At 39.7% G+C, this 13,106-nt stretch overlaps 1 protein-coding gene across 1 annotated transcript in view; it reads left to right on the top strand.

Moving 5' to 3' along the window:
• The window catches only part of cacnb4a (calcium channel, voltage-dependent, beta 4a subunit), a 46,385-nt gene extending 33,834 nt beyond the window's left edge, over window positions 1-12,551 (top strand). The window contains 11 exon segments of the mRNA XM_042494874.1: window positions 560-687; window positions 2,146-2,225; window positions 2,376-2,395; window positions 3,250-3,330; window positions 6,966-7,024; window positions 7,105-7,214; window positions 7,340-7,491; window positions 8,730-8,825; window positions 8,924-9,100; window positions 11,008-11,037; window positions 11,039-12,551. Of these exon segments, the coding sequence (XP_042350808.1) occupies window positions 560-687; window positions 2,146-2,225; window positions 2,376-2,395; window positions 3,250-3,330; window positions 6,966-7,024; window positions 7,105-7,214; window positions 7,340-7,491; window positions 8,730-8,825; window positions 8,924-9,100; window positions 11,008-11,037; window positions 11,039-11,272 (1,167 nt within the window). The 3' untranslated portion in view covers window positions 11,273-12,551.
• The last annotated feature ends 555 nt before the right edge of the window (window positions 12,552-13,106 follow it).

Genomic DNA, 13,106 nt, shown 5'->3' with positions numbered 1-13,106 from the left:
TTTTTTTTACAATGACCATCAATGTAGGTCAATTAATGGTTAATGTAATGAACAGTTTAAAATATCTGTAAAGTCTGAGTGAGTAATACAGACATAGTTTTTGGGTTTGTTTTTTTTTACAATCTTTTTTTCTGTACCCCCACATCTGTTTTAATGAAGTCCAGAACAGGTAGCCAGTAATGTTCCAGGTATCTACATGTCCATAACATTTGTATAAGAGACTCAACTTTACATCTAGGACAGTGTTCTGAGTAGGTACTGCTTATTTTTGGGGGGCATTTATGTGTATAATGAGCCTTGTTTATAAGAAGAACTGCAAATAGTCTGTGCCAACTGTCATGGGAAAATACATACATCGTTAAAAGTCCCAGTGATGTTGTTCTCCATGTCAGCACTCATCAAATAACTCGCTCAGCACTGTTTCAACACATTTTTGATACGACATTCTACAAAATAATGACAAACTAATTCATCTTCATAAATATAACCATCAATCCCCCAGAGTTATGTGAAACCCCGAATTTTTTTTTTGTTTTTTGTTTTGTCTTTACATCTGCAGAAGTACAACAATGACTGGTGGATCGGGCGTCTGGTGAAAGAGGGCTGCGACATCGGCTTCATCCCGAGCCCTCTGAAGCTGGAAAACATCCGACTCCAGCAGGAGCAGAAGAGAGGACGCTTCCATGGGTGAGTGGAGGCGGAGGAGGAGCGGGACGTGAGAGTTCAGGAGGCGGAGGAATCGGCAAAAGCAGAAATTGTAGCGAAGATCCGCGGATCAAAAGGGATAAAGAGAGTTGGAGGGTTTGGGGACGTGTTGGAGGAGAGAGCCACTGCAGGGATGAGTAGAAGCTTGGCAGTTGAGCCGGCAGATAGGGAGGAAGTGAGGTGGATGAAAGCCAAGCTGTGTTGTGTGGTCCAACCTCTCGGAGGTGTGCCTGGATCGCAGCCACAGCAGAATTTTCCATCAGATGGGGGGGAAGTGTTTCAGCCACCAGGAGGGCGATTAGAGATATTGAGTGCCATTATTTTCGCTCAGTTACAACAGTGAGAGGAAGAAAACTTCATTTTAGGGGGTGATGTTTCAGCACAATGAAGTCGGTTTACACATATGATTAATCGGAGCTCAGTGGAGCCTGTTTTTGGTATGTTTTTGGGTTATCCGTCTCTCCTTCTGTCCCCTTTTTGTAAATACAGTATCTCAAGGATGTCTTAAGGTAATTTTTTCAAATTTGACATAAACATCCAGTTGGGCTTTAGAGTGAACTAATAAGGAAGGTCAGTGTCTCTGTAACCTTGTCCGTCTCATTTATGTGAACACGATATCTCAAGACTGCTTTTAGGTAATTTCTTCAAATTTGGCACAAATGTCCATTTGGATTTGATGATGAAGTGATTAGTTTTTTTAGTGGTCAAAGGTCAAGGTCACTGTAACCATGCATCTTTGTCATTCTCATGATTGCAATATCTCAAGAACACCCTTCAAATTTGGCACAAACATCCATTTGAACTCAACAATGAAATGATTAGATTTTGGTGGTCAAAGGTCACTGTGGCCTTGAGGGAATGTTTTTTTTTTTCAAATTTGGCATCCACATCCACTTTCAGTCAATGATAAATTGATTCGAATTTGTTGTCCAGAGGTCAAGGTCGATGTGACTTTTTATCTGTTTCATTTCTTATTGAATTTCCTCACATTTGGCACAAATGTCGTCTTGTACTCAAAAATTAACTGATCAGAATTTGGTGTTCGAAGATCATACTGACCTCACAGCACATGGATTTGGTCACAGCTCAAGAATTCATGCACATAATGACAAATTTCACATATTAATGACTAATAGGGTGTAATGATGAAGTGATGACATTTTAAATATTGTATGATATCGTAATGTTCTGCAAAAACACTTTTTGCCCATTCTTCAACATCATAACTCAGGATTGTTATGTTCCATGTTATGTTATTCACATCAAAGAAACAATACACACTTCTGAACATCGTTTCTTATCTTTAGTTAGTTATTTTATAACACGTCGCCCTGAAGACACTCTGTGGTCACCTGTTTCCCAGGGGTCAGTGCTTTTTCACTGAAGACATCTTGCTGGATTAACACTTTTCTTTTTTTCTTTTCACTGCCATCGCTGTAGCAGTAAATCCAGCGGGAATTCCTCCTCCAGTCTGGGAGAAATGGTGTCAGGTACATTCAAGCCAAACCCAAACTCTGCAGGTTGGTCCCACAGATACGAGTCTCTGTTTGTTTTGGTGGCTGCTTTGAATTTGTCTCCATATAACAGTATTTTATTCTGTTCCTGTCATATTGTGATGTTTAATACTGTGTGATCAAAGTCCTCATGGGATCTTTCCTTTCTTTTTTCAGGAAAGCAGAAACAGAAAGTGGTGAGTGTGGCCAGTTATACCTTTATTTATTTGTTTGCTCATTCTATGCTGAAAAAATAAGTAAAAATAAGTAAAAGTAAGTATATGAAATAAGTATATAAAACACAGGTTAAAAAAGAGTTAAAAGATATATATATAAGTAAAGAGCTTTATTTCTTGAGATAATTATTTACCTTACTAATGTTAAACATTTACTTTTTTAAGAGGTCTATTAGGTCCATTACATTAACAGTGATAAGAGTGTTTTAAGTTAGAGGGGCTACACCTTTTTAATATTTACACCACAGATTGTGCCTTTGATAAACATGTTTTATTGTTTGTTTGTCTTGTGGCCGTTAAATATTACCAAAATTAAATTCTCAACAAACTAAAATGGACTGCTTATCGCGACTATTTCTGTGAGAATAAATCTTAATATTGTTTGAAAACCACCTGTTTTCAAACAATTAATAAACTTTAAATGAAAAAAAAGTTTTCTTAAATGTATCAGACTATCTTCATGTGAGTCCTCTGTAGACATAGATGCAGTGTGTTATATCATTTAGAGCTATTTGTTTTTGTCCAGCCAAAGTCAGCAGGTTATATCAGATTAACTGGTTGCTGTATTTGAGTCATGATTCTTTTGTTGTTGCAAAAATAGATAATTCTCTTGCACCTGAGCATCATGTTCCCTAATTACTTTTGTATAGTTTAAATCATCCCTGTTTTACATTAATTGCGAATAATGAACATATTTATATATTCAAAAATGGAACATTATTTTAACGCATCACTCCATTTGGTCCATGCTTTCTTTAGAGAGACGCTTGCCAATGTTAAATCTTGACTGTGTGTGTGTGTGTGCACCCCTCCAGGCTGAGCATATCCCTCCCTATGACGTGGTTCCCTCCATGAGGCCAGTTGTCCTGGTGGGACCGTCCCTGAAAGGTTACGAGGTAGGACGCGCTGCTGCTCCTCGAGCCGTCTGACTCAGCCTGTTTCTCACAGCCAAGACTGAAATGTCTTCATCCTTACATGACTTAAGACACACTGCAAGACTTTGAAAAGACTAAAGTCTGACACCCTCTCACATCTAAAGACTATGTGAGCTTTTAGTCAAGATTTTGCAAAGACTGGGGATCTTGCAGCATCACCGTTTTCAAGGCTACAACTAAATGAGATTATTTCCCATCCTGCTCCTGGTGGAAAATATTACGCCAAACTTCCTTTAAGAAATATGACATATTAACAATTCCTTAAATGTCTGCAAAAACACAAGATAAAAGGCACCATATATTGAAAGTATTTTTGTCAATTCAGCATCAATATGATCCATAAATATAAACTGTATTCGCGCACAAGTTTTACATTTCAGCCTCTGTTAGCTGCTGCACTATTTTAGTGAGGGGACACTGTGGGGTTGACAGGTGAACGGTTTCAAAACTCAGGATTTCCCTCTGAAATTCATGATGGTTGGTGGATTAGATACACTCTGAAGAAAACCCAGACTCTTGTGCGGCCGACACTGTCGGCAGATATCATTTAAAGCGATCTGCTCTTAAATATGCCTAACTTTGAGTCTCAATAATATGACTGAGGTTTAGGGCCATGTTAAAGAAAAAAAAAGTTATATTACGAGAATAAAGAAATAATATTACTAGATTAAACTCATAAATTTACTAGAAAAAAATAAAGTATTAATATATTAAAATTGTGCATTTATTAGAAAAAAAATGTAACATTATGAGATTAAACTCGTAATTTTAAAAGAAATAGTGTCACAGATTAAGACCTGAGAGTTGTGTAACATGGTAAAATCTCTTGTCCACAATTTTCACTTTTCACCAAATATTTTCAACAGTTTTTCATATAATTTTGACCATTCATCCATCACTTTTGAACATTTATTAATACTTTTTTATAGTCAACTCTATGGGAGTTGACTTGCTCTTGGGGTCCAGTCTGAAGTGGCAATTCGATGAACTGCAGTTTTTGGCTCTTGGCTTCATTTTTTAGCCTTGGAGGTTGCCACAATGCCTATTATTCTAGGCACTTATATAATTCATAAAAGCAGTTTCTTCATTGCTCTGTGAGGCCAAGAATTACACTTTTACTGTTAAATCTAAAAACAAAGATTGTTGCAGCACTGATTTAGGTTAAAAAAACAACCATGTTCCTTCTTTGACATCATGTTTTCGGCGTGACTATGTATCTATTGCGGGCCAAGCTGACTAATGTTGCATCATGCGGCAGGCTCTTTGATTTCCACCAAGGTTACTTCCTTCTAAAGTTCCCAGAGATGTATCATGAAAACGGAAACTGCTCATTGATTATCAGTTACCACTGGAACCTCAGGGCAAACAATAAAGGATGTGGTGGGAGGCGGGAGTCAGTTGTCATGGAACCACAGTCTTCGCCTCCCATTCTGGTGTTGCCGTGGTAACAACCTTCTGGGTAAACTGCATCAGTCTGAAAAAGTGGAGCATGGTTTGAAATTAGAAACAGAGAATAATGTGCACTGACTGCAGGTTTTGGAAGGAGACGAGGGACTGAACGGCGTTTAATGTTTCTGTAAGAAACAGAGATATTGATCGTATCAGACACCTTTACTGTTTATTGTTGCTGTCTGATGAATCAATATCAGACACGAATCAATTTTTACAAAGAATGAAGCTCATGACGTACAAGATTATGTGTCAGCAGTGCCGTTCTTTCTGCCGATGGCACAGAAGGAGGACTTTTATTCATTACTGTGCGCTTAATAAGAGAGTGCATTGTGTCAGGGTTGTGTGGAGGTACGGTTACGGCGGTGGAAGACGTTTTCTGATCCTTTGTTAAAGCAGAAGGCGCAATACCACAAATGCTCAAATACAAGTCAAGCTGTGAATTCAAAATGTCACCTAAGTAAAACTACAGATGTATTATCAGCAAAGTGTACTCGTAATTTAGTTTAAAATCATTGTCTGTTCAGGAAAAAATGACTGAGCATTAAGCTCTTTTACAGCAATGCCCTGGATTCAGTGGGCTAAAAGGATGTATAACATATGATAGCAATAGATTTAATAAAAACAAATATATAAGTAGAAGTATACAATTGGATATAAAAGAAACATAACATACCTCTTTTGAATTTAGATACATTACTTAAGTAAATATACTCTGCAACTTTTTTTTACCACTGTACAGTTGGAAATGAGTCACATGTTATTAGTGCTAATTTCCATCTGACGACTGCTCTGTGTTTTAGCTTGGAGGACATGCCGCCCCTGTCAGCCCCTCCGTCAGTGTCAAACTCATTTGAACAAATCAGAGTGACAGCTGGCACAGCCTGATTATATTCATGTATCCATTCATGTATTCACCGCCTCAGACCAACAGGAAGACTGACTGCCTTTAACTTTCTAAAAAGAGGCTGCTACTTCATCTTGAATTTCTGTTTCTATTCGAGGCCTCGGACTGGCATTCAAAGGATAAGTTATATTGGAGACTGCACTTTGTGATTGCCCCAATTCATCACCTGTGCATTGGTCTTTGCGACACTTCTCATTGTAGCTCTTAATCACTTTATTTAATGTGGCCAATATTCGTTCTGCAGAGAGCCAGGAAAAAAAGAAACTGTGCACGCTATAAACGAATCGCTCGGTCAAGTGTGTAATTTACAGACCTCAGCTCAGCAGCAGTCCGTATGGACGGCATCAGAATGAAGAATAAGAGTCAAGTCTGTGCTGCTTTACACATAGATCTGCAGGGATGTCCTCTTTTTTTTTTTTTTTTTTTTTATTGTAACATCCCTGACGCTATGCTCTGGACCTTTTCAATTTACAGCCTGCGGGCCAAATCTGGCCACCGGCAGGATGCTCTGACATCCTAAAATCCTAGAAATGTTCTAAAATCCTAGAAATGTCTGTAAATCCTTCAAATGTCATAAAGTCTTCAACATGTCCTAAAATGCTAGATATGTTCTTAAATCTGGGATATGTCCTAAAATCTTAGAAATGTACTAGAATCCTAGAAACATCATAAAGTCCTAGATATGTCCTAAAATCCTAGAAATGTCCTAAAATCCAAGAAATGTCCTAAAATTATAGAAACCTTCTGAAATCCTGGAAATGTCCTCAAGTCCTCAAAATGTTCTAAAATACAGGAAATGTCCGGAAATTCTAGACATGTCCTAAAACTCTAGAAATGGCCTAAAATCCTGGAGAGGTCATAAAATTCAAGAAATGCATTAAACTCAGAGAAAATTACCTAAAATCCCAGAAACATCCTAAAATCCTAGAAATTAACTAAAATCCCATAAATGTCCCAAAATCTAGGAAAAGTCCTAGAAATCCTAGAAATGTTCTGAAGTCCCAAAATGTCCTAATATCCTAGAAATGCCCTATAATGCTAGAAATGTGCTGAAGTCCTCGAAACACAAACCCTAGAAACATACATGGGACTGCTGTGATTGGCCTCTGGCCTCCTGTCATTTTTCAGAAGTGTCCCCCAAGAAAAGCAAGTTGAGTCTCCCTGAATTACCTGATATTCTTCTTCTCTCTCTCCCCTTTCCCCTGATGTCCTCCGGCTGCTCGCTGACTCGTCGTTGCAGGTGACAGATATGATGCAGAAGGCGCTCTTTGACTTCCTGAAGCACAGGTTTGACGGGAGGTGAGCAGTCACAGCGATCACACAGCGCATCGTTCTCCCGCCGATTTGCTCTGTGTGACGTGTGTTTCGTGTTGTTTCAGGATATCCATCACACGGGTAACAGCTGACATATCGTTGGCCAAGAGGTCAGTACTAAACAACCCCAGTAAGAGGGCCATCATTGAGAGATCCAACACCCGCTCCAGCCTGGGTAAAGCTACAGGAACTGTTCCACTCAATGATGTGCATGTCTTGTAGGTGTTGATGCTGCCGATGTTCTGTAATTACCTTCGTGTTTCACCTTGTTTATGGTTGTTCTGCTGTCTGTTCTTGTAGCGGAGGTCCAGAGTGAAATAGAAAGGATCTTTGAGCTGGCCAGGTCTCTGCAGCTGGTCGTGTTGGACGCAGACACCATTAACCACCCAGCACAGCTCATCAAGACCTCATTAGCACCCATTATCGTCCACGTTAAAGTGTCCTCACCCAAGGTAAGATCAAAGGCTCGAGGAACGTCCAATAAATCTGTGGTGGCTGGCACATTTGCTGCCCTCTCCCAGCAGGATACTGTATATGCTCTCTGAGAAATTATGGAGATAACTAGAACCATACAGGGTTCCTCTGCTTGTCCTTATCGGAGAACCCTTTTTTGGTTGCTGGTAGAAACCTTTATAAAGGTTGCATCTAGAGGCCTTTCAGAGGTTTCAACCTAGAACCCAACATGAAGGGTTATACCTAGAATCATGTGTTAATGGAACCTCGTTTGAGAGGTTATACCAGGATCCCTTTCATATTCAAAGGGTTTTATCGAGATCTCACCCAGGAGGTTCTACAGAGCACAGGTTTATATTTAATCAAGGACTCATTCAGGGAGTTCTACCAAGAATCCATTTTTATTGTAAGGGTTCCACGAAGAATCATTTTATATTCCAAGAGTTTTATTTATAATCCACCCAGGGGGTTCTATTGAGAAACCATTTATTTTCCAGGAGTTCTGAGAACCTTTTTGTATTTCAAGGGTTTCAGCTATAACCAATCCAGGGGATTCTATTGAGAACCCTTTTATTCGCCAAGGTTTTCATCTGTAACCAACCCAGGAGGTTCTATTAAAAACCCCTTCATATTCCAAAGGTTTCATCTATAACTAACCCAGGAGAACCTAGGAGAGCACAACATAAAAGGTTAATATATAGAACCATCTGTGAAAACGTCCGTTCAGAACCCCTTACAAAAAGATTCCACAGAGAACACTTCTATGGTGTAACAGTTCCACGCAGAACCTTCTCTGGGTGCTCTATCCAGAACTTTTCCACCATCTAAGGGTGCAAACAAAAACCCGCCCAGTGGGCTCTACAGAAAACACTTTAATATTTCAAGAGTTTAATCTAGAACCCACCCAGAGGGCTTTAAAAATAGTAACTGATTACATTACCTGTAGATCTCTCTCCCACTACTCATGATTTTAGTCCTTAATGGAACCATTTGTCCTGCAAAGAACCCCTGAAAAAAAGTTCTTCAGCAAACAGTTCAAGATAGAGCATCACCCCTTCAGGGTGAATTATTTTGGAGCCTTCATTTCTGATGTATGTTTAGCACTGCAGCAGGCAGTGAGGAGAGGTCTGAAGCACAAGGCATGACTGCTGCACTTATTAACCTTCTGTATTTGGTGTTTATTCCACTATTGGATCTATTTCCTCTTGTTTTTCTGCTGTGTGCGTGTTTCCGACAGGTCCTGCAGCGGCTGATCAAATCCAGAGGGAAATCTCAAAGCAAACACTTGAATGTGCAGCTTGTCGCAGCAGAGAAACTAGCACAGTGTCCTTCTGTAAGTAAACTTCAAACACACTTTTAAACCTGAAACAAAGCAGAACGTATTTATCGGTGGTGAAGCAACTCTTTTCCTCTCTTCCTCTCCCACCTCAGGAGATGTTTGATATTATTCTGGATGAGAACCAGCTGGAAGACGCCTGTGAACACCTGGCAGAGTACCTGGAGGCATACTGGCGTGCTACTCACACTTCACTTAGCACGCCACTCAACCCCCTGCTGGGGCGCAATCTGGGCTCCACTGCGCTCTCCCCGTACCCTGCTGCAATTCAGGTGAACTTGTCAAATAGAAAAGAAAAAACTATCTTGTAATCTCTCCCTGTAGATAATAATTTAAAGTTTGAACTCCCTGATTATTTACCAGTGTGTTTGTATGTTACTTTATGTGTAAAATTCAATCATGCTAAAGTGCAACTTTAGGTAAAGTTTCAAACCAATTTTAAAATCATGGGAAGAAGGCAATGAGCAACTTGGCCCAAAAAATAGCAATCAATTTGTAAAAGGTAAATGGAAAAATAGGCAAAAAAAAAAGTAAAAAACAAAAAAATAGATCAGAAAAATCATCAAAAAAAAAATATATATATATGTAATTTTTTTCTGTAACATAATTTTGAAATATTATATAATAATAATTATGATTATAGTTTGTTGTGTGTTTTTTTTTTTTTTTTTAAGATAAACCTTGATGGCTTCGTGAGTTGTATTTTGTTTCTATCCACTTTGGATGAAGTGTGTTTTAGGATGATAAAATTGCTACTTATTTGAATGGAGTCTGGTTGTGTGGTGATGGTGATTTCAGGGCTGTTTTTGGTTAAACAAAAAGGATCTTAATCTTTAAAAAAAAGTTGTATCTCTGTAGTGATGTTGTCAGACACTTAAAATAACATTCTCACCAAGTCTGTGGCGAAAAAGCAAACACTTTCAGTGGGCGTAAATTGAAGGTGCACAATTGCCCCAAGTATTTACACTGCAGCCTGTTTTGCAGCTGCACCACTCTCGTTCAACACAGGACCACTTTGAAAAGCTGCTGTTTCCATTAGTCACTTAGAAACAAAAACATGAAAAAAATAGGATCCAGTTTGAAAAATATGGAAGTTACTCTTTCAGTTTCATCACAATGTGGTGCAATAACACAAAAGACGTTTGTTCATGCTCTAATCAAGACTCAACAGCTCCACCTGAATTAGCGTAATTAATTAGCCGAATTAGCCGAACTATAAGAGTTTGATACGTACTCAGAATATGGTTTTGCAGTGAACAGGTGGATAAAAACAAATGTCTTTGTGTCTGACTGAGTTCAGCCTGATAGAAACTGATGATTCATTGCATGACTTGTTTCCCTATTGACAGCAATGAGGAAGCTACAAGCATTTTAAAACGCCCAACAACACCCACTGTTGAAGCATGTTTGGATCATTTTTGGCAAAGTTGTGTCATTAAATACGATGATTTCATCAGCACGTGTTTACATTAGATAACACACATTATATATAACTTTTCAACATTTGCAAAACTACAATAAATAGTATTGCCAAATTTATATCATATCGAACTTTGGATCATCAGTGACTCTCAACTTGCTTTGACTTGGGGCCACAAAATGACAGACAAAACAATTCCGTGTTTTTTTGGTTTTAGGACATTTCTAGGATTTTTGGATATTTCTAGGTTTTTCGAACAGTTCTAGGATTTTTAGGGTGTTTCTTGGATTTTAGGAAATTTCTTGAATTTAAGGAGGCTTCCAGGATTTCTAGACATCTCTAGGATTTAAGCACATTTCTCGGAGTTTAGGATGTTTCTAGAATGTTAGGATATTTCTCAGATTTCAAAAGATTTAGGACATTTCTACAGCTTTAGGACATTTCTAGGAATTTGGGACGTTTCTCAGACTTTAGGACATTTCTCGGATTTTAAGACATTGCAAGGATCTTAAGACGTTCCAGGATTTAAGAGCATTTCTAGGATTGTAGCATAGTTCTAGGATTTTAGGACATAAGGGGCTTAGCTAGGATCTGTGTAGGGGGCCACTTTTTTGATAAACAAGCTCTATTTTGATGCTGTTTTATGCACTTTAGCACCTATATATATATACTAAAAGTATAACTGTTTCCAGTAATATTGCTGCTAAACTGCGTCAGAAGTCAAACTCTAAACAAGTCAATATTTTCTCTCTCTAACAGGCCCAAAGAAACCGCAACAGCAACCACAACAACAACAGACCTTTCGCCTGTTGAACGTCGCAGCCTGATGCCCGCCGATGAGAACTACCACAATGAGCGGGCGCGGAAAAATCGCAACCGTCTGTCCTCGGGCTCACAGCACAGCCGGGACCACTCGCCTCTGGTGGAGGAGGACTACCAGGACCCCTACCAGGATTCTTACAAGCCTCATCGTAATAGAGGATCCCCAGGAGGCTACAGCCAGGACCCCAGGCACCGGCACTGAGCCGAGGCCTGCTGGAAACAAAGTGTAGGCTCGTCTTTCTCTCAACAACCACCGCGGACATAAGAGTTGAAACTACTACACTCATTTGGACTGTAACAACCTCGTGTCGATGTGTAGTACCTCATTTTCCCTTTGGCCTTGGCTCTTGCCAAATGAGCATTTGAACCTAAAATATTAAGAATCCTGCTCTTGCTTTGCTGTGAACAAGAGATATGAAAGTAGCACAAGAGCAGAAAAGTGACCGCTGGACTTGATCTGAAAATGCCCCAGATGTGGCTTGTGAGTGAAGTACACTAGCAGGTGATAGTGTGTGACGTAGGCTCCTCTGGACCCTCCCCGCCATCTCAGCTGTTACTGTAGCATGCAGGCGGGACTGTAATCACTACTGTACCTGCCTCAAGCCAGTGCCACACAGCACCAGCGGTGATGATGAGCACAGAACCTGTTTGCACGCGTCCAGGAGCCAGTAAAAGAAGAGTATAATGCATCTTTAACGCTCCTCAATTTTGTTTGCCACTGTCCGCGATGTGAGTGTAATAAATCCTGTGGAAGCCTGTTCCCAAAATCCAGAGTTTTACACATTTGTTTTTGAAGTGACATGGATGGTGTTGTGGTGTTCGTTCAGGGTTCATACAGTAGCTCCCTGTGCCCTCTCTTTGTTATCTCTCAATGCCATTTTTGTCACCAACCATATCCACCATAGACTGTGTATAAAGGTGGACAACGTGACAGTTTCCCCAAAGTGAAGCTTTTAACTTTTGATCGCCCCCTGGTGTCTGACTGCAGTATAGACCATAATGCTCGCTCCTTTATGTTAGCTAATGGGCCAAATTAAAAACTACACACTAAATGAATTTTTCCCAAAGATGGTTTCTGTCACTGAAGGTAGTTCTTATCAGCCTGATCTTTGTTCAGGTGATCGTTTTTATGATAAGTTCGGTTTTAATGATTTATTCAGTTATACAAAAAGGGGATTTCCGCCATGATTGACAGCTGTGATAGCCAATCCGTGCGCTCGCATTCAATGGTGCTGCTCGTGATTGGTCGGATGGGGGTTTTTTGCAGAAACTCCCACTCAGCAGATATCGCTACTGAGCAGTGTTGCCAGATGTACAATAATTAACATATTTGTATGATTAATTTGCCCTCTGTACACTGTATGATCAATAATTCCAAAATTGCCGTAATGTACGATAATTTGACCATTGTCAAAAAGTTATTTAAATACTTGTTTACTAAGGTTATAAATTTATCCAATTTGTTTTCATGATTGTGACTGGTATAAAGATCGTTTTTCTCGGTGTGTCTGGCGGCTCAGTGGATAGAGCGGCACCCCATATACAGAGGTTGTATCCTCATTGCAGCGGCCACGGGTTCGATTCCGGCCTCGACCCTTTGCTGTATGTCACCCCCTCTCTCTCTCTCTCCCCCTTTCATGCTTAACCTGTCCTGTCCATTAAAGGCAATAAAACCCCCCCCCTCCAAAAAAAAATCTTTAAAAAAAGATAATTTTTTCTCAAAATCTGATAATTTTGAGCCTCTGGCATGATAGTTTAACGTTTCCAATCTGGCAACAGTACGACTTTACAGACTCTGGCTCCGAATTACATCACCATCGCAAGATGGCAACGGCCGTATCCGGGATATTTTAGCTTCACTTAAGCATAGTGGGGGTAAGTGGGGGCGCGTCATCCATCTCTGTATACAGTCTATGATATCAGCTCAGAAATATAAAAATCAGGCAGAAACATTTCAAAGCTCCGAACTCAGGAATGAGAGGTCGTTTTTAGACCTAGAAGTGCACTGACAGATGTAGCGTTTATTACCCATCTGA

The sequence above is a fragment of the Plectropomus leopardus genome, chromosome 10 (assembly GCF_008729295.1).
Source record: "Plectropomus leopardus isolate mb chromosome 10, YSFRI_Pleo_2.0, whole genome shotgun sequence".
NCBI lineage: Eukaryota > Metazoa > Chordata > Actinopteri > Perciformes > Serranidae > Plectropomus > Plectropomus leopardus.
This window is presented reverse-complemented; position numbering and strand designations above follow the sequence as displayed.